General features: G+C 40.0%; 1 protein-coding gene across 13 annotated transcripts in view; it reads right to left on the bottom strand.

Moving 5' to 3' along the window:
• Positions 1-272: 272 nt before the first annotated feature.
• The window catches only part of LOC134223425 (serine/threonine-protein kinase MARK2-like), a 448377-nt gene continuing 426397 nt past the window's right edge, over positions 273-22252 (bottom strand). For 10 of the 13 annotated variants that reach the window (XM_062702579.1, XM_062702562.1, XM_062702572.1 and 7 more), the window contains 4 exons: positions 14385-14420; positions 12968-13120; positions 12778-12896; positions 273-1477 (listed from right to left, as the gene is read on the bottom strand). In XM_062702579.1, coding sequence (XP_062558563.1) covers positions 1419-1477; positions 12778-12896; positions 12968-13120; positions 14385-14420 — 367 coding nt within the window. In that variant the 3' untranslated portion in view covers positions 273-1418. The remainder of the gene's footprint in view (positions 1478-12777; positions 12897-12967; positions 13121-14384; positions 14421-22252) is intronic. The other 3 variants (XM_062702563.1, XM_062702568.1, XM_062702574.1) reach the window with 1 other exon arrangement.

The raw sequence follows: 22252 nt of genomic DNA, 5'->3' as shown, positions 1-22252 counted from the left end.
ACGATTGACAGATGCTGAAGACGACGACGACGAGTCGGTGTGCTGTTCAGTGACTACGCGCGCTAAAGGTGTCTGCGGTAGTTGTAGTAGTAGTTCTATAGAAAGAGTTAGTAGTAGATGCTGTGGGTTCGGGTTTCGAACAAATCCCACGGATAAAATCAGTCGTTTTGGTTTTTTGCAATATGTTTTACCTAGAAAGATTCCGGGAGCTTCCATTTTGAATATAAGTCTTTTCTCAGTTATTATTTCCTCGGTTGCAGAACAGGGGGAAATGTTGAATGACTTCGGTTTTGTTTCACACAATAAGAGGTGATGATGGCGCCATTTTTAAGTTGCGTTTTAAAGGCATTTTTGTTTTGTTTTTTTTTCGTTTTGGACAGAACTACTTAGTTTTGATCAGGTGAAAGAACGGAATAGTTGGAAATCATAACCCGTGTTCGCGATTTGAGCAGCAGTAAAGTTTCTTCAAAATTTGAAAGATAAATTCTTAAACGAATGTTGATCATTTTGAATAAAGGTATGGTCGAAATTGTCCAATATTTGTTTGCTCGTTATTTAGAGAAGTTATTTTTCACACCATCAACTTCCTAGATTATCATATGTTAGTTTCTGAATTAGCTAAACTTGTATGTATTTCATTCATTATCAATGGATACCCTTTCAACGAGATACTATGCTGCAACGGATTTGCGTGTTTAATCTTCTACCATCTTGAACAACTGTGTGTATGTGTGTGGATTTATAAAAAGGACTTTCCTTGTTGAATACTATTTTTCGGCTATTGATTATAGTTAAACTGTCAACACTCTAAAAACTTGACAACATTCTTTAAAACTTACCGCCGCCACATCCTAAAGGGTAGTAGTTCTCAGCAACGATGCAAATATATTGTTGTAGCCGACCACCTTGTCGCCACCGTCTGCCTTCGAGGTGGCGGAATCCCTGGTGTTCGGCTCTATCCCGTAATCACGCTGCACGGGTTCATACGCATCGCTGGGATAGTCGTAGTAATTACCAGTGAAACCTTCGTATGGTTTACCGTCCGCCATCTTCGTCGCCGCCATTTTCGCCGTCGTCATATATGTCGTACCCGCAGTACCAAAATCATGGTATCTACCAACGAACCCACGCGCTAACGTGGCGTTTGCATTCCCCATTTGCATTGTAGTCTTTCGCATGCCATCATCTTCTGAAGTTGTCCTGTTTGTGGTTGTTTCGTCACCGCTTCCGCAGTCTTTGTTGCCGTTGTTGTTACTATTGCCACCGCCGTGACCGTTGTCACCGTTGTTACCGCCATTACTGCTGCTACCGCCACTGTCGCCGCCTCCGCCGTTGCCATCGTCGCCGCCATCGCCCTTATCACTACCATCCGGAGCATCGCTACCGACCGAATGGTACTCCTCCGATTTTGTATCGAGTCACAGACGTAAGTCGTACGCGATCTTCGAGGCAATGTTCTTGAAGCCAATGCTGGTACCTGTGGGAAGAGAGACATTGAACGTTTTAGTAAAACGTAGGGCCAGGTCGAGTTGAAAAGAAAACGATGCTTTTAAAATCTGCTCTTCTTCGTTGGGGCAGGCCTTAAACCTAGTATCAACTGTGAACTTTAAACAAAGTTGCCGCGCACAAGTGAAAAAAGAAGGCTATCGTTCCATATAATTAGTTTTCATCAGTACAAAACAGACTCACGCAACGTAAAATAATCAGACTATTTCAAATAATTTTATATAAATAGACTAAAACATTGTAGTACCTAACAACCTCGACATCCGCTTTCTAATACCTACTGGGCAAGCTGCTCCAACATATAACCGAACATTGACACACAAAAGGGGGCCCAATGGTGAGAAGCAGAAGCAAATATGCAACAGGTGTCCACGGCGGTGAGGAAAAATCGTCAGTGACTTCAATGCACAAGATGAAACGAAAAAATCGGTGATATGGGTAACGAGTTTTAAATATATATTTTTTTTAAATCCACAAGTCAACAAGAAGGATGTATTTTTAATATATTTAAAACATTGGTCTACTGAAACAGGGGGAGGCTTCGGCTACCTGTTCGTGGTGTTGGTTTGCGTGGGAGTGCCATCGGATTGGACAAATCGACGTATAAATCTTTGTTTACAAAATCACATACGTCCTTTTGAATAAGTACCCGAGATATATCCATTTTACATAATTTCGAGAAAACAACAAAAACATTTACACAATTTCGAGAAAACAACAAAAAATTATTTTGAGCTTTTTAGTGGAATGTCTTCATTTGTCATAAGACGAGTTTTTGTACAATCCTATTTAGTTCCACCACTTAATTTACCTTGCGTCTTCAGTGTCACGTACTTGACTCGACTTCAAGCCGAAGTCAAGTCAAGTACAAGACAGTCTGAAAACTGTAAGCTTTGAATTGTAATATTAAACCCCATATACTGGACCAATCCGATCAAATACACAAAAGTTGCTTCCAGAAGAGCCTAAACGGAGACTATCTATAACATATTGAGAATTTCGCTTATACGTGGATTGCGGCAGGACTGCCTAATAGCTTCATATTTTAAGATTCCACGTAACCGAAACGACTGAGACTGTACTTAACAAATAAGGCGAACAAGCAAGCGATACTGTTCATTTATATTTCCAGGTGGCGAAGAACCGTGTGAAAAACCCTGAGATCTCCGAAACATACGACCGACAATTTCTTCGTGCGGTTGTGATGTACAATAGTGAGCATTCGTGTCTGTGACTGAATGCCACCACCTCACCTGCTTGCAACTGTTCAGATTTGTGAAGCTCTGGGAGAGAGCTCTCGATACTACACATCAAATAAATAAATACTGTCGGTAGGCAACAAGTAAATTTTCAACAAGAAAAAGTAATTTACAATGTTGTGAAAACTCATATGTGAATATGTACGTTATATGGAAGATGGCTTTGCAGGGCTAGGCTTTGCAGGTTGCGACAGGATAATCTACGATGAATTACATCCCCACAACTTCGACGTCGTAGCGCTCCCGGAAATCTGCTGGAAAGGACAGAAAGTGTGGAAAAGCGGACCTCGATAGGCTACCTTCTACCAAAGCTGTGACACCACCAACGAGCTGGGAACCGGCTTCATAGTGCTGGGCATGCGCCAACGCGTGATTCGGGGGCAGCCAATCAACTCAAAGATGTGCAAGCTGAGAATAAAAGGCCGTTTCTTCAACTACAGCATCATCAACGTGCACTGCCCACACGAAGGGAGACCCGGCGATGAGAAAGAAGCGTTCTATGCACAGCTGGAGCAGACATACGATTGATGCCCACTACGGGACGCCAAAATCGTCATCGTTGACATGGACGCTCAGGTAGGAAGGAAATGTATAGACCGGTCATCGGACCGGATAGTCTGCATACCGTATCGAACGACAACGGCCAACGATGCAGAAACTTTGCAGCCTCCCGCGGAATGGTAATCCGAAGCACTTTCTTCCTCTGCAAGAATATCCACAAGGCCACATGGAAATCACCTAATCAAGTAACGGAAAACCAAATCGACCACGTTCTAATCGACGGTAAATGCTTCTCCAACATCACGAACGTACGCACTTACCGCAGTGCGAATATTGAATCCGACCACTACCTCGTTGCAGTATGTCTGCGCTCAAAAACTTTCGGAGTCGTGCACTGCACTAGGCACGGTGGCCCCAGATCAGAGAAAGGATTATTATGACGGCGAATGTGAGCAGTTAGTTGAGGAGAAGAATGCAGCATAGGCGAGATTGCTGCAACACCGCAAGAGGGCGAACGTGGTACGATACAAACGGGCGAGAAGCAGATAAAACTTTTTCGAGACCGTGAAGTGACGTAGGAACTGTACCGCGCTAATAACGCACGAAAGTTGTATGAGAAGTTAAACCGTTCACATAAGGGCCACGTGCCACAACCCGATATGTGTAAGGACATAAACCCGGTGTAAGGAACCTTTTTACAAACGAGCGTGAGGTGATCCAAAGGTGGCGGCAGCACTACAAAGAGCACCTGAATGGCGATATGGCAGACAACGGTGGAGGTATGTTAATGAACCTAGGAGCACGCTCGCAGGACATGCTACTTCCGGCTCCGAATCTCCAGGAAATTCAGGCCGGCTGAAAAACAACAAAGCCCCTGGAGTTGACCAACTACCAGGAGAGCTGTTTAAACACGGTGGTGAGGCACTGGCTAGAACGCTGCACTGAGTGATTACCAAGGTTTGGGAGGATGAGGTTCTGCCGCAGGAGTGGATGGAAGTTGTCATGTGTCCCATCTACAAAAAGGCCGATAAGCTGGATTGAAGCAACTACCGCACAATCACAATGCTGAACGCCTCCTACAAGGTACTCTCCCAAATTGTATGCCGCCGACACCAATTGCCAGAAAGTTCATGGGGCAGTACCAGGCGGGATTTCTCGGTGAACGCTCTATCACAGACCAGATATTCGCCGTTCGTCGGAACGCGTACGTCACAGAAATGTCGCGAATACAACGTGCCCACACATGATCTATTTATCGACTTAAAAGTCGCGTATGATACAATCGATCGGGACCAGCTATGGCAACTAATGCACGAACACGGTGTTCCGGATAAACTGATACGGTTGATCAAGGCGACGATGGATCGGGTGATGTGCGTAGTTCAAGTTTCAGGGGCATTCTCGAGTCCCTTCGAAACGCGCAGAGGGTTACGGCAAGGTGATGGTCTTTCGTGTCTGCTATTCAACATCGCTTTGGAGGAAGTAATACGAAGGGCAGAGATTGACACGAATGGTACGATTTTCACGAAGTCCGTCCATTTTCCGTTTCGCCGTCCAGTCCGTTTCGCCGACAACATTGATATCATGGCACGTAACTTTGAGAGGGTGGAGGAAGCCCACATCAGACTGAAAAGCGAAGCTAAACGGATTAGACTAGTCATCAACACGTCGAAGACGAAGTACGTGATTCCAAGTTGGGTATTCTCTCAGATTTTTAATTCACTCCGAGTATTGTACCTGTAGAATTCTTTAATAAGAATTTGACGAGAATTTTAGTAGAAGGAACTTTTTAGAAGTAGAAGTAGAAGAATTTCTCATAATTCGTGAGGGAGAAATTCCCTAGAGTTATCAGAGAGAACATTTGGGCTGCGGTTAGTAATCTGCCAGGATAATTGGAGGATAAAATTTTCCAAATTCCTGAAGGAGGAATTCCTATAAATTTCTGGGGGATGGATTTTTCAAAATTCATAAGAAAGGAATTGCCCTGAAGATTTCTGAATGAGTGTTCCGATGAATTTCTGTTGAAAGAATTCTTGCAGGAGAAATTTCCCAAAGTATCTGAAGGAGAAATTCTCCAAAAATCCTAAAGAAAGAATTGCTGGTCGTGGAGTTTCCAGAATCCCAGAAATAAATTTTCCAGATTTCCGGGAAAAGAAATTTGTCTGGAATCGTTTTCATAGAAACGGTATTACCAGGATATCCTGGTTTGGTACCAGTCATGTACATAGGAGTTATTTCTAGCTCTTTTGTGTGAAATGGTTCAATGGTGGTTTTGTCATTGTCAGAAATTCTATGCTGTGCGTATCGCACCATCTGAAAGAACATTCATAAAATACGTATCGCTTGGATGGGTGGGTGGGTTGCCTAAAATGTTACGATCCATACAAAAAATCGAAATGTTTCATACAAAAAGTGTGACTTCCCAAGTAACATTTTCAAGGCTTAATAGATTTATTTAAGTTTTTTAACGGTTTTATCGCTGCTTTGCTCAATGCCGCGAGATTAGCCTTATTGGAAGATTTGTAGCTAACTTCAAAATCGTAATAAAACGTTCAATAAAACCACAAATGTCAAATGCTTGATGAGCTCATTAGGGGCCTGATGATTATCTTGAGGACTCTAATAAAACCAATTTTGAAAACTGTCATGAAGCCGAATATATTGATCAAAGACTTGTCTTACGCATAACCTAAATAAAACTTGGTAGTTTTAATTAGGTTTATAATGGTATTGTACAAGAACACAATGTTTATGTTGAACCTTGTGAACTATGGTCAATCGAATGGCTAAAAACAGATGTTTCTGTTCCATGTTCCCCAAATATTTCAAACAAAGAAAACAATAAACACATACATTTTCCCAACTGGGCATTCGCATATTTAAGATTTTGATGTTTAATGGTCAAATTTCACTTCTGAAAATGAAACAGATAATAAAAACCAAGCAAACTATATCCTTTTACTCCCGGCAAATTAAAATGGTATAAATACGGATACACAACGAATGGTGCATTGACCACGATTCGATATGGGAAGATCCATTAATTACGTAACGCAAAAAATGGCTATTTTCAACTCCCTCGCCCCCTACGTCACACTTTTTGTATGCATCATTTAAATCTTTTGTATGGATTGTCACACTTCGGTCAACCCCCCCCCCCCTCTAAGCGTTACGTAATGTATGGATGCTCCCTATAGAAAGGCTTTTAATAATATGAAATTTGCATAACATGCTAATTGACCACAAATTTGAAAAGCAAGCCTCTACCAAGTTGAATATAGAACCATCATGAAGATAAACTGATCGTAAAGCCCAATCGCAATACAACGGAACGGCGATGGAAACGGCAAATTTGACAGAAAATATATGGGCTAACTGTCAAATTTTCCGTTTCCGTCGCCGTTCCGTTGTATTGCGTTTGGGGCTTAAGGAACCGATTGCAGCAACTTCCAGCAAAATACTTATTGTATTTGAAAGTTCTGCAAAATGTTATTTTGGCCGTCAAAATTGCCACAGTGCAGTAGCAGCCACACTGGTAGAAAAAAAAATTATATCGGCGTAAATCTTTCGCAAAATCCATTGTCATTAGTAATAATCGCTGCATTTCAAGATGATTTCCAAAATTTGAAGCACGAGAAATGTTTCCTTGCAAATCGGAATGCCACCAGAAAAAAAGGCAGCATATCGATTTATTATTTACGCTAATCAATTGACCGGCACTTGAACAAACTGATTTTCTTACCTGTTTTCACCAGAAATTCAAACGCGCAGAAACATTTGCAAGCTCGCGGACGAATTCTGGGCATCCAATCTCAATAATTAAATATTATGTTTCTTCCATGTTCGTGATGATGTTTTTATTTCATTCATTTTCCAAGTCTACAATTATCCTTGTTCTACAAAACAATAACAAAAAGTTACACGGATGAGAAATTCCCTTTTCTGACAGCAGTTTTATGGAACTCTTATGAATAACCTTTAACTTGCTTTGAAGACGATCTCAAGAGTGGTCCAGTTGGTCATAACATAATCTTGGAGCGGTCATCAAGAGGTTGTCATGTAGATTTGAGTTTTATTGCTTGTCTTGAAAATTTACTCTCCAAAACTGCTAATAGAGTATGATAAAACTCAAAATGTTACTTGGGTTAGTTCTTAATTAATGGATCTTCCCTGATGGCACATTACAACAAAATGTCTGTCATCAGTAATAAAATCCGATTTTTTTAAAGAAGATACTACATATATCCAGTAAATCAGTTGCGTAGCGAGAAAATTTTGTTTTGGGAAAGGGGGGACTTCTGAATCGACTTTCATAAATCAACTAAGAGTTATGTTTCTGGCAGTTCATCCAAGAATTTCCTAGAGTTTGGGCCTCATGGTCTGAACGCGAATCCAAACGGCTGATATCTCTTTTTAAAAATGGATAATCCAAAGAACCAAATTGGATATGTGTGTGTGTGTGTTATTACAATCTAACTCTCACTGTCTGGCAGTGGCATTATGGATAGAATATTCGTGCAACTATCAAAATTTAATATAATTGCAAGAATCTTAGATCCGGGAGCTAGAAGGTGATAGCTCTATTGTAACTCCTATAGCCCATTTCAAGAACGCAAGCATTCCGAAGCTATAGTCGTTTGCAATAAGCCCCGCGTGATTACACCCACATATCATAAGGATATCTGAAGTGCATTCACACTTCCTGGATCAAAATTTAACTTTCTAATCCTGGCGCGTATTTGGTAATAAAATTAATCAATATAAAAAAAGGCATTTATGATTTATCAAAAATTACTTACCATTTTCCCAACAGTAATAGTACACTAACCATGTTTGTACATTTACATTTCTTGATCACATTATTAGTAAGGGCATTGCCCGTGCTAACAATCGATCACTCAGAAAATAAGAAAAGTTTAGTTATAGTAAAAAGAAGAAACTAAACAGACTAAATTAACTAAATGACTTTCGGTCACCACACTCCTAAAAATAGTGCAAAAACTATACCCAATACAACTTACGACTCAACATTGAAACACGTTAAAAACCAACATGAAACTTGCTCACCATATTAACATCTGCATCCACAAAGTTCAAAGCCAGCAGGAACAGTACTTTGACTTTGTTGCGTATCCTTTTTTTCAAATATGTAAAGAGTTTACACGCATATAAGGACATTTTACAGTCGTTATCACTTTCCACGGTATCCAATAAACACACCAGAAAATCACTATCCTGCTGGGTGGCGTAGCCCGAAACACCACCCGCCGAATCTCACAAAATGCAGAAAAATTGGCAAACCAACGCGAAAACAACAACACGTGCGTTCATAACCATGGCACACTTGGATCTCCAATTTATCCGGTTAGCGGCAGTACACTCGTCACATAAAACCCCCGGTTTTGGACAATTCGCTAATAAGAGGGCTCTTCACTTTTAGGGAACGTTTCGGTCCCGAAACGGAACGCTCTCACCAGAAACTTTGGAGGATACTCGACCACTTTTCCGAGATTTTTAGAAGTTACACGTCTTATCGCACTGACGACTCGAACAGAAGAGCATCCAAAGAACCAAATTGGATATGCCCTTAAAAATAATATTTCCTGGACTTCGAGAATTGGCTGCTAGATCTTTCCAAAAATGGTTCGTGCTTTATGTGATTCTTACAATTAAATTGTATAAGCCTTAAACAAGAAGTCAAATGCTTTTTAATTCAAATGATTACAAACAGCGGGGCCTTTCTTAGCCGTGCGGTAAGATGCGTGGCTACAAAGCCAGACTATGCTGCAAGTGGCTGGGATCTTTACCGGTTTGGTCTATGAAATTTTCGGGTTGGAAAAAACTTCCCTGGACATGGACGTATCTTCGGGTTAGCCTCGCGATATACGAATGCAAAAATATTGAACTTGGAACTTGGAAGCGCCTAATGGTCACTAAGCTGCGAGGCGTTAATGTCCCAGTTAGGGATGTAATGCCAATCCACCTTGCTCGCTGTGCACCTCGCCTTCTTGTACCCGTCGTATCGTTGTCGAGAACCATTTTCACCGGATTCTTGCCCGACATTCTGGCTACATGCCCGGCCCACCGCAATCGTCCGACTTTCGCGGTGTGAACGATGGATGGTTCTCCCAACAGCTGATGCAACTCGTGGTTCATTCGCCTTTGCCACGTACCGACCGCCATCTGCCCCCGAAATAGATGGTATGCAACACTTTCCTTTCGAAAATTCCAAGTGCGCGTTGGTCCTTCACGAGCATTGTCCAGGTCTCGTGTCCGTAGAGGACTACTGGTCTAATAAGCGTTTGGTAGATAGTCTGTTTGCTACGGAGGCGAACTCTATTCGATCGGAGCGTTTTACGGAGTCCAAAGTACGAACGTTTTCCTGTCTAGATGCGTCTCCGAATTTGTCTGCTGGTATTGCTATCGGAGGTCACCAGTGAGCCCAAGTACACGAATTCTTATACTACCTCTATTTTGTCACCACCGAACCCGTCGTGGGTGGCTTACATTGTCCTCTTTTGGCAATCTTCCTATCATGTGCTTCGTCTTCGACGTGTTGATGACTAGTCCAATCCGTTTAGCTTCACTTTTCAATCTGGTGTAGGCTTCTTCCATCTTCTCAAAGTTACGTGCCATAATATCAATGTCGTCGGCGAAACCAAATGCAGAACGGACTTCGTGAAAATCCTACCACTCGTGTCAATCCCTGGCCTTCGTATTACTCCCACCAAAGCAATGTGAATAGCAGACACGAAAGACCATCACCTTGCCGTAACCCTCTGTGCGTTTCGAAGCGACTCGAGTATGTCCCTGAACCTCGAACTACGCACATCACCCGATCCATCGCCGCCTTGATCAACCGTATCAATTCATCCGGAATACCGCTTACGTGCATTAGCTGCCATAGTTGGTCTCGATCGACTGTTTCATATGCGGGTTTGAAGTCGATGAATAGATGATGTGTGGGCACGTTTTGTATTCGCGGCATTTCTGGAATACCTGACGTACGGAGAACACCTGGTCCGTGGTAGAGCGTTCATCCATAAACCCGCCTGGTACTGCCACACGAACTCTCGTGCAATTGCTGTTGCTACAATCCAGCTTATCACCCTTTGTGTAGATGGGACACACGACGCCTTCCATCCACTTCTGCGGCAGAACCTCATCCTCCCAAACCTTGGTAATTACCCAGTGCAGCGCTCTAGCCAGTGCCTCACCACCGTGCTCAAACAGCTCTCCTGGTAGTTGATCAACATCAGGAATTTTGTCGTTTTTCAGCCGGCCGTTCTAAGCTATCCAACGATGTATTAATATTCAAAATTGGTGGTTGCAAACCTAGCGAAAAAAGGATTTCAAAAATAAATCCGAAATGGCAACCGAATTTCATCAGGCTATCTACATATTTATTATTGCAATTTGAGGCCACACTTCCTCTTTCCAACGATATGCTGACCTCAAAAATCGGTTGAGAAACGTTGGAGTTATGAAAGTTTTGGTGAGTCAATAATTGATAAAAAATGAGGGGTCCATAAAAGTGATTTCGTGAGGGGTCCATAAAAGTGATAACTAACCAGGGGCCATCTTTCTGAGGAATCAAAAATTTAGGTATTTTAAAGAACCTCGTGCAAATAGTGGCCCGATCTCAGAGAGAATTACTCAAATGAATATAACTAGACAAATCATAACTTCTGCATTTCTTAACCGATTGTGACAATCAATCCCTCAAAACAATCCGATTTCCAATTTTTGTTAAAAAAGGCCATTTTTGATAATTTCTAAAACCTCGCTTGTGGCATTTCAAACTATACTTTACAAGGTCAATGGAGCTTATTTTTGGGGCCTTTGGTCAAGTTGAACATGTTCCGAATTCACGGATTGACGCCCCGGGTAAAATAGCCATTTGTGATCAATTATAAAAACTAGCATGTGCTGCGGTCATTGCATGGGTACTCTTCTTCTTCGTGAATTAGTGACGACGAAGTCAGGACGTCACGGCTTGCGATCGACGGGTGGTTAGGAAACCACGCAGAATGTCGTGTAGGCTAACTAAGTTCGTTAGGATAATCAGTTCTTCGAAATGTCATGAATGTCCACCTGCGGCTGCACAGTGAGCTGCTGTGTCACCTCTCATACCTCAGCAAACGACACTTGTTGAATATTGTTGCTACTTCGGTCATACGCTTCCGATAAAACAAAAGCAACTTTGATACCTATTCAGCGTTCTGGTTTTCCATAAAACGAATGCGTTGCTGGAATGATGCAGAAAAACTGCATAACGAAGCTTTCTCCATAAGCAGGTGTGGATGATTGTCTTTACAATCGAATCTGCTCCTAGCATGTCATCCATAATAATATCAGCAAAAAGAGTGAGAAACAACTCGCTTGACATTCCTTTTTTCTAGGGAAAACTTTTATAATGATGACATGTCATACCGCGCAATAGGTTGCGATGCATATTCGGTTACCATGAGCGATACAGTGATTGGTACGGTGATTGCTCGCATATCTAAGCATGAGATGGAGTTTTCTCGATAGTCGCCCCCGAAGTATTGCTTCATTGCGGACCGGAGAAGTTTAACTAGTGAAGAGGAATTCGTTTCAGTGGGTCGGGTGCGAAGTTATTATTAAAAGCCATCCCCACATTATCTGGGTTTGGCCTCATCAGGTGTATGTTTGCAGACTAGAAAAAAATGTCAGTAAAATTAAAACTTATAATTATGAGCAGTACGATAACTTACTGCTACACGATAATACTGATGGTTTCGCCACATCCCACATCTACAAAAGACCAGATAGTTTATTATCATCTGATCAATTTAATTAGATTTCCAGAGAAAAAACATGAGTTATGCATCTATCTTCAATACCCAGCCTAAAAATGAACGTAATATTCCATTCCACAAACATTGTAATACTTGTAACGCAGTGGACAAAAATAAAATAAATAAAATGGAAGGATAGAATTCTAGAAAAAAAAAAAGAGATGATTGATTTATACAATTCGTTTCTCAATTGGCAAGGATTCCATACTTCCCAGCAATTTTCTTGATAACGTTTTCATTGTGCTGGTAATTTAAGCTTATCATTCCATATCATTTTAGGATATTCAATATAGCGGACGCGATCAATCATCTCTTCATCAATGGTTACCTTAGACGACTTCAATTACTCAGTTGAATTTCAACTATTTGTAGTTCCACATTTCAAATTTCAATCATCTACTTGGAGCATACAAATCTTCTTTCAAATTCAAAACGGTATCCTATATGTTTTTAATTAGTTTAGTAGAAGAACGTTTAAATTCTACAAAATCAGCAAAGCAAATGTTTAGGTCTCGAAGTGTTCAATAAAATGTTATATGAATCCAGTATTGATATTCAAAATTTGAAATCGAAACGCTAATCATATTTTATGAAACTGATTAACATCGTCGCAGTCCTACTACCTCCTAAAAGACCTACCTGCAGAGATAGGGCAACTTTTGGCTTTGCAGCTTATATTCATCACTTACCTGATATTCTCTTGAACCGCACGCCATTGAGCGATAGCCGGGGCAGCTTGCAGACCTCGATTTCCCACTGCACCAGCGAGTCCGTATTGGGATCACCGTGCACACACAGCAAAACAAACCTACAACAGACACAATACGGAAAGATTTTCAAATGTTCTCAACTGCATCTCCAAAAAAACAACCACATTACCTCTCCCGCTGTTCGTAATCACAATTGTTCTTGTCCAGCACGGACCGGATCTCGGCCATGATTTCATCCGGCAACCGCGGCGAAGTCGTCTTCATCGACCAGGTGAAGCGTAGCACCCGGGGCTTAACCGGTTCCTCCGCAGTAGAGCCACTACTTGATTTTTGGTGCGGCCATGGGGGGGAATGTGCGAAAAGTTTGGTTTTTTCATTTCAAATTCATGCGCGCGTTTGGTTCGGTGTTTTGTTTCGTGGAAATTTACGAGCAACGCACCATCATCAGAAGTGGAAACGTGAGAGTGATATTTTTTTTTTGGTTTGTTTTTGGTTTGTTATCAATTTTTCAGTGTTTTTCATTTTCGAAGCGAGCGAGCAGTGAGATGAGAGAAAAAAGAAGAAAAAAAAAACGATTCGTTGCGGTTAGCATTCAAAACTATTCGATTCCTATGGCAGTTACAGGGTGAACACGTTTCTATGTGTTTGTTTTAGCTTAGCTGTAAGTGATGTTGATTATGTCTATTGTTTTCTATTTATTTCCCCTTAATGGGAATTGCTAAACGTGTGCAGTAAATCCAATAGAGGGAGTTAGCTTAGGCTATTGATGGTTTAACAAAAGTTATGGGAACAAACCTAATGGAAGTAGGACCTCAAAATGCCGTAGCGCAGGCTACTAATTATTCTGTATTGTTGTTTCATTTTATTGAACTGTAGAGTTGCATTATTATCCAACAAAAATAAGCACACTCACACGCTACATGCAACACAAATACAATCAACTGGGATCGAGGGAACGTTTATACTTGAAAACGAAATCAGAGCATAACGCGAGTCAAGTGAATTTTAAGGCGCATGCGCGCACAAACACATACGAATAAAGGAAAAGCTTGAACAAATTACCGAAGCCGGGGGGATACGGAGTACACTAACACATTGAACATTGAGCAACAATAGGAAACGGAATAAAAATATGAAAAACGGCAAACAATATCAGTGAGGATTTCATGTAAATAACTTCCGTTGTAGTGACTATCACTATGAATGGATTAGAGCGGCATTTATATGGTTTACTGTTTCTGTTTGAATTCAGATAACTCCCTCTACGAGTGAAATAGATCTATCTAAGATTTTGATTAAGGATATGTTCTCAAAATGACGCAGTGTGATTGTGTGTATGCAACTTTTGCTCAACAGAGCACTATGTGTGCATGTAAAAGTGTGAGGAACGGGTTTGAATCAAGGAAAACAAAAAATCAGAAACACTATTGCTAATCGAAGTTCTAACACTAAAATTTCAAAATCAGAAGAAAAAAACAAGTCTATTGTACGTTTGTCTCTTCTAAATGGAGCAGTGACTGAGTGTGCGTGTGTTCGTGTGGGTATCATATTTGGGAGTCTTGGTTTTCGAACAATCATATATTTACCTATTTGATGAAGTATTTGCTTGGCCTTCGTTGGGCCTAAAACGAACGGAAAATAAAAGAGAAAAACGCAAATATCGGTTAACAACGAAACGAAAACGACAGAACGAACGGAAGATTCGTTAGAAGTGGGGGAAGATGAGACGAAAGTTGGGGTGATGGATCTACGTAGTAAGAAAAAAATGAGAGTGGGGGGGACTGAGTATTTCGTACACCATATCATAAAACTACCTAAAATTGAGTTACTTTTATTTTTTTCGTTAGCTGGAATTTATGAAACAAGTCAATCTTTTTGAGAGAAACTATATTACTGGTCCAAATGAAGATGGACGCACAAAACAAATTGATACGCCAAAGATATGCCAGCGAGGGCTGGAAATCTCTTTAATAAAAACATACAAAAAAAAAAGAATACGAAAATGTACTGGTTTGAGTTAGTTTGTCCTAAACCTAACCAACATTATACGTTATTTTTATTCCAAACGAAGATTGACAACTTACCAAAATGTTCTATTTTGATAGTTTCTCAAGTTTCTTATTTTATTTCGACAAGTTGAAATGTATGTCGATTTATTTGTAGATCCAGAATCAATACAAATTCTTTTAATTGAAATCATTCAATATACCTTTTAGAAGTACCAAATTATTCAATTCGGTTTCCCATAAACGCTCTAGAATCTCTACTACGGGTCACCAGGGATGCCTTGAATGAAGAATCCTCAGGTGTTTCTGCCATCACTCCGAATGCCAAGGATTCTTTTGGCAAGCCGGAAATGATTTGGAAACACTAAAGTACTCTTCCTTTAAATGGAAGCACACACAACAAGTTTCCTTCAGATTTTTCAAAGACTGTTTGGAATGTCGCAAAAAAAAACATCAAAATCCAGGAAACACTGAAAGTCATAATCCATGGCCTACCGACCGAAAAACTTGAAAAAAGGTCTGTAAGGTATCTATTAGGGTGGTTAAAAAATCGATTTTGCTCCACAGCGCTCATCTGTTTCTGTATCATGTTCTGAGTATCCTCTGAAAATTTGAGCTCATTTGGATGAAAACTGATTTAGCACAAGCCGTTTCAAGTTCTCATGCAAATTAGTATGAGGAAATTTTTTTTTTAATTATACTGATAATGACGCTTCGGTTCTGAGTTTGAGAATAAAAGGATTCTGGTGGACAACCACAGAATTACATCAAAACAGAGGAGTAGTGGACCATGTGAAAAAAACGGACGTGTTTGTATATCCGGTCCGCTTGTCAAATATTTTTTTCTTTTTTAATTTTAATTGGACTCCACTAAATACTTGTGAATGTTAAATTTGGACAGAATTTATTACAAGATTTTTACTGGTCAATTACGGGTAGATAGCTGGAATACCTTATTCCCCTCAAATACTGTCCATGCAGGTTGTCCACGCAGAGACAGTTTCGTTCACTAGTAAGCACCATATGGCACGAAATTCAGTTTCCATCTTCTAGAATGTTCGTTAACTTATTGCTTATGGAGCTTATAGCCGACTAATCGACTAAAGATTAGATTTGAGAGCAACGGCGCAATTGCATCATGGAGTGTCCTACTACATTGATCTGAGATGTAAATCTGGGATACATCCCACGTTGAAGGTTTAATTGTGTCTTCACTTCCCATAATAAGTGTAAAATAATGTGGAAAATATGCCCGGTTCCCTGGGCATGCCGACATTGTACTTAATTGTCACTCAAAATACATGCTCATGCAATGGCAAGCATAGAAAAGCATTCAATTAAAAACTGTGCAAATGCTAATAGAAGTTAAAAACCAGGCTAAGTTCTAGTAAAGCCATCGAAGAATAAGAAGAATCGCGTTTGATTGATTATTTGATTACATTTAAACATTCCAAAACATCCTAAAGCTAAGCTAAAGCTAAGCTAAAGCTAAGCTAAAGCTAAGCTAAAGCTAAGGCTAAGCCAAATGCTACAGCTTTAATGTATTCGGGAGAGTAAAATTATAGCATTCGCTAATATCTTTTTATAAAGATTTTTTTTTTAATTTTTCTTGACCCGGAATTCAGCTGCAGAGGTTTATCTACTGTTTGGTGCTTCTACAATCTGGGATGGTCTTTAGCGTTGTCCTTTTTTAAGGTAGAGAAAGGCTATCTCCCACTGGATTTCTCCGGCAACACGAAAACGAGATTGCTCCCCCGACGATGCACCTCCACTGAACACACTAGAACAGACGGCGCCAATTTTCAGGCAGCTTGCCCCTCTTTTTCGGTGAATACAAAACTCAATTCGACAATATCTTCACTTCTTCAGACTCGATCGGCCAAACTCCAGAGGAGGCGGCGAGTTTGTAGCTAAAAGTCATCTAGGAAGTGATAGTAGAAGTCCTTACTTCTGTCAGCGTTATTTAGCTCATCGTGGCCAAACCCCAATGACGGCACATCAGCTGCTCTTCGAAGGGACATCGGCGGCAGGGTCAACATTGAGCCATATTCTCCCACTCGGTTGAGCCGATCTGGAGCTTATGCCACGCTAGCCCTGTTCTTCATCAATATAGATAGCCACAGACGTGTATCAAGAGCTCAATTCGGACCGCCTTCCGATGGTGACTGGAATTGGCTCTTTGGTCAACTATTAACAACTTTTCAGACGAAGCTACCACCGAACTGGGGACAGTTTCAGCCTTTCGACGACCTGATTTCAACATCAATTGCGATGTGCATATTGAAACTTTGGAGGGCATTGATTTGCAATAGCCGTCCATCGAATAAGCGATTTCGCTGGGCCGTCAAGTGAGCAACATCCTTACCATTGATACACTCACCATGACCTACGCAAATTTCCAATAAGTTATTTGATTTCTTGTAGATCTGATGACCTGAACTCAAGAACGTTTTGGATGGCCTTCAGTGTATTGAAATGCAGAAAGATCGATATAACGTTTCTTGGCAAGTATCCAAGGATCTGTAGGGGAAGGATTTGGATAGCTGCCAAAAACATTTTGGAGGCCGTTGTTGCATAAGTCTTACGAGCCGAACTTTAGAACATTCCGCGCATTCTAGAATGTCATTATGGGGCACGCAGAAAAATTTCCAATAAGTTATTTGATTTCTTTGAACTGAGTAGGATGTCCTGAGCTTCTTTTTAAACAAGCATTGCGATTCTACTTGATTGTAGATCTGACGACCTGAACTCAAAAACGTTTTGGATGGCCTTCGGTGTATTCAAATGCAGAAAGATCGGTATAACATTTCTTGGCAGGTATTCAAGGATCTGTTGGGAATGGTTTTGATAGCTGCCGAAAACATTTTGGAGGTCGTTGTTGCGTAGGTCTTACGAGCCGAGCTTCAGAACATTCCGCGCATTCTAGAATGTCATTATGGGGCACGCAAAAAAAAAAATTCAATTAGTCATTTGATTTCTTTGAACTGAGCAGAATGGCCTGAGCTTGATTCGAAACAAGCATTGCGATTCTACTTGATTGTAGATCTGACGACCTGAACTCAAAAACATTTTGGATGGCCTTCAGTGTATTGAAACGCAGAAAGATCGATATAACGTTTCTTGGCAAGTATCCAAGGATCTGTTGCGAAAGGTTTTGATAGCTGCCGAAAACATGTTGGAGGTCGTTGTTGCCGTAGGTCTTACGAGCCGAACTTCAGAACATTTCGCGCATTCTAGAATGTCACTATGGGGCACGCAGATAAATTCCATTGGCTGAAAGCAAAATACGGCCGAACCGATAATTTATCCGAAAAAGTCGTATTCCCTAACATGTCATTCGGCCGAATAGGTCATCTGCCCGAAATGCCGTTTCGTCGGAATAGTCGTTTGACAGAACGGTCCATTTGGCCGAAAATGTTGTAACGGATAATATGATCAAAATGTCCGTCCACCAGTTTGGCCAAATTACATTTACGGCGATTGGCCTTATTGAACAAAAATTCGTAACCACTCTACTTTGTAAGTCGTTTCAAGCCAGAAGTCATCTAACCAAATCTCATTAAGCCGAAATGAACGTATTTCCGAAACTGTCATCAGGTCGAAAATGGTTTGTCCGCAAATGTAGTTTGGCCGAAAGCGACATATAGCCGAAAGGGACATTGGACCGAACTGGTAATTTGGCCGAAACAATCGTCAGACCAAATAGTTCATGTGACCGAAAATTCCGTTTGTTAGGTGGTCATTTGTCAGAAAGAGCCTGAAAATGTCCTTTCTGCAAAACAACCCTTTCGGCCAAACGACATTTTCTGCCAAATGACCTATTCGGCTAAACGACTAAATGATCGATTCAGCCGAACGATACTTTTCGCATAAAACGCCATTTGGCCGAAATGGTTGTTCGGCAGAAAGGACATTGTCGGGCCACACCACCATTTTTACCAAATTGCATTTTTAGTCAAATGATCTATTCGGTCAAACGGCTTTTTCGGCCTTACAGCATTTTCAGTCAAATGACCTTTTTCGACCTTTCGATCAAATTACCAGTTCCGCCGAATGTTCCTTCCGGCTGTATGTCGCTTTCGGTCAACCTTTTTTGACCTGATAACAGATTCAGATAATCGTTCAGTTCGGCTCGGCTATGTAAAATTGAATTAAAAATGTTGCGGAATTTTGTTCAGCTGTCATTTAACAAAAAGATTTTGTGCAAGGGTTCATGCTATGCTATTATCCATTCAGTAATTGACATTCTGAGGTATGTCAAATAACATTTTCTGCCAAATGGCCAAAGGCATTTTCGTTTAATGACTTATGCGGCCAAACGATCGTTTCGGCCAGACGACTTGTTAGGGTAAACGGCTTTTTCGGTCAAATTACCAGTTCGGTCGTCTGGTGCTTTCGGCCAATTGAATTTCCCAAGAATTTCTTATGGACAATACATAGAATTTCCTGTAGAAATCCAAAGAAAATCCTTAAAAATTTGGAGCAATTTCCCGTTAAAAACCAAAGATTTTTTTTTATCTACATTTTGAAAAATCTTCCGCAGAAACTTTGAAGAATTTCGTGAACATTCCAGAGAGTCTCCCGCGGATATTCTGAAGAATTTTCTGTTTTTACATTGGATATGCCAAACTAGTCTTCTTTATCAATCTAGATTGAGAAAGTCAACGTTAAAGCATTCCTTCTTCCAGTCACAAACTCCTACAATTATGAAGATTTTCTGTGTAAATTTTGTAGAGTACTCTACAGAAACTCAACAGGAACTTTCCGCGGATATTCCAAATATTATCCTGTAGAAATTTGGAATAACTTCTTGTGAACATTCTGATGAGAATCTTAAATAAAACCCGAAGAATTTTTCGCTGGAATTCCAAACAATGTAACCTTGGGAAATCCAAAGAGCTCACCTTGGTAATTCCAAAGAATTCTCAAAACTTCAAAGTAGCCCCCGTGGAAAATCTGAGAATAATAATTATTTTCATCAAAATATTCTGGAAAAACTTAAAGTATTGTGTTTGGAAGTTAATAATATTTTTCCGGCGAAATTAAAAAGTTTCTTTAATTAATGTCTTGAAAATATCCAAAATGGCCAATTCAGCCAAACGACATTATCGGCCAAATGTCCATTTCGGCCAAATGATACTTTCTGTCAAACGACAATTTCGGCTAAAGGGCATATTCGGCCTTTTGAGCTAGTTGGTCAACCGATATTTCCAGGCAAATGAACTGTTGGAACAAATGACATTTTCGTCCAAATAACTTTAGGCTATTTAGTCTTATACCAAATAGTATATTCGGTCAAACGATGTATTCGACAAAAGCAACCTTCAGCCTTGTGGTCTTCAGCCAAATGGTTTTCTGCCATACGACCCTTTTTCGTTCAAAAATTCGATTTCAACGAGAAATTCTTTGGGTTTCAACGAGAAATCCTTCGCAAGAGTTTTTTCTTAGTTTTTACGGAGAGTAGTTTTTTTATATTTCAATAAAAAATGTATAGAATTTTCAAGAAAATCATCAGTATTAAAACATTCTATGGAGTTTCAACATGATGTTGAAGGGATCAATCAGGACTTCTTCAAATTTGAATCGGCGTGGAAAATTATAGATCAGCGGCGTGACAAATTTGAAACGGCGGCGCGCCGATGCAAAAATGAGAGCTTACATTTTTTGTATAAGAATCTAACAATTTCGCATATGCCCAGTTGTTATACAGGTTTTGTTAGATTCTTATACAGAATTGTTAGAAAATCTAACAACCGCCGGTTGGGTGTACACATTTCGTCAATAAACTATTAACAAAAACTGAAGTTTATATAAGAAAGCCAGCCACATTTTTGTTTGATTTCATATTCAGGGTTGCCCGACTTGGATAGCCATATCATGGTCATATATGGCTTGGATAGCAACAGAATAACAAATTGAAAATGTGTTCATTTTTTTGGCTTATTAGAAATTAAATTGAATTATAATATATGATACTAAATTCTAGCAAAAATTCAAAACCAGCAAACAAAAACTGCATAATTACTAAATACCGTGTAAGGAACACGTCAAAAAACGCATCAAAATCGAACAGCATAAGACATACTATCATGGGCTGGACACTTAGTGGAATAATAAAATAATGACTAACATTCTAAGTAGTAGAGAGTTAGTTAAAACTAAATGAATACATATTGCTTTTCCTAATTGAGGTTTATACACTGCCTTGTCTATTCGTCTGATAAGATTAATTAGGAACATCACAATGCATTGTGAGCCTAATTTGACGCAGAACATTTTGGGTTGAAAAATGCGTTCGAATGTTGCAATGTTCAGCTCAAAAGGGAAAGCTTACCAATAATGCTGAGCTGTTGGTAGGTAAGGGTAAAAGATTCTCACAAGAGTTCCCAAGTAACATTTTTAGTTTTATAATGCTCTTGAAAACCATTATTTGCTCTACAGGACTTCCATAAGACCATCATAAAACCTGAATGTTATTGGGGTTATTTTGCGCGAAAAAAAGATCATTCGAACCTTAGCATTATGGCTAAGAAAGCGAAAATTTGACGCATTATGAGTATGACCTCCATATATTTTATTACATATATGCATAGAAGAAAAGCAAATAAAGCAGACATTCATTTTTATGTATATAGATTTGAATTTGCTATGTTTTACTATATGCGAAATGATGGTTTATTTAAAAATAACACAATATATTATAATGTTTGATACTGCCTTTCTTCTTTTAAGGATTCAAGAATTATATCGTTGAATGTAATTTCATTTCAAAATATACTGATATTCAAGAAAAGATCTCGCCCATTCAGGTCAAAGCTGGGAGCTGCAGTTTTCTCGGACGAAAATTTGGTGAGGAAATTCCATTGTATATTTTGAAAAAAAAATTATATTAAATGCATAATAAAAGAACCATCAGGGCACCCGATTGAAGCGATTTGGATAGGAAGAGTGGAATCGCCAACTTCCTATTGTTAACATTTCGTGGATAAAGGGCGGGCTCTTCTCCCCATCTATTGGGTCAATCTGGGAAACGAAGGCTAGATTATAATATTGCATGTACGAACTTTCTTCTGGAAGGAGATTCTCTATTCATCCCGTGGATTCGTATAAGCGTCTTTGCTTATGGAACCACCCCACCCATTTTTGGCCCTTCATACAGGAGTCTGATGAAATACAAACAATAGCATAATCATGATCAAATCGTTTGTCAGATATGGCCAGTGCTATCGGCAGGTGCCTTGCTACAATAGATGGTAGTATCATCATCATCATCATCATCATCAGAAGAAAAGCAAATAAAGCCATCCAGCTTGATTCGTTGATGTATTTTTGGCAAAAATAAGTTTTATGAATCATTTGATATGAAAGTGCGCCAAGTTTGGACCTGCGTCAAATATGGTGCTTCCACGGTACCTTTTTACCACTTCTAGACATTTTCAACTGATCGA

This window comes from Armigeres subalbatus, chromosome 3, assembly GCF_024139115.2.
Source record: "Armigeres subalbatus isolate Guangzhou_Male chromosome 3, GZ_Asu_2, whole genome shotgun sequence".
Classification (NCBI taxonomy): domain Eukaryota; kingdom Metazoa; phylum Arthropoda; class Insecta; order Diptera; family Culicidae; genus Armigeres; species Armigeres subalbatus.
This window is presented reverse-complemented; position numbering and strand designations above follow the sequence as displayed.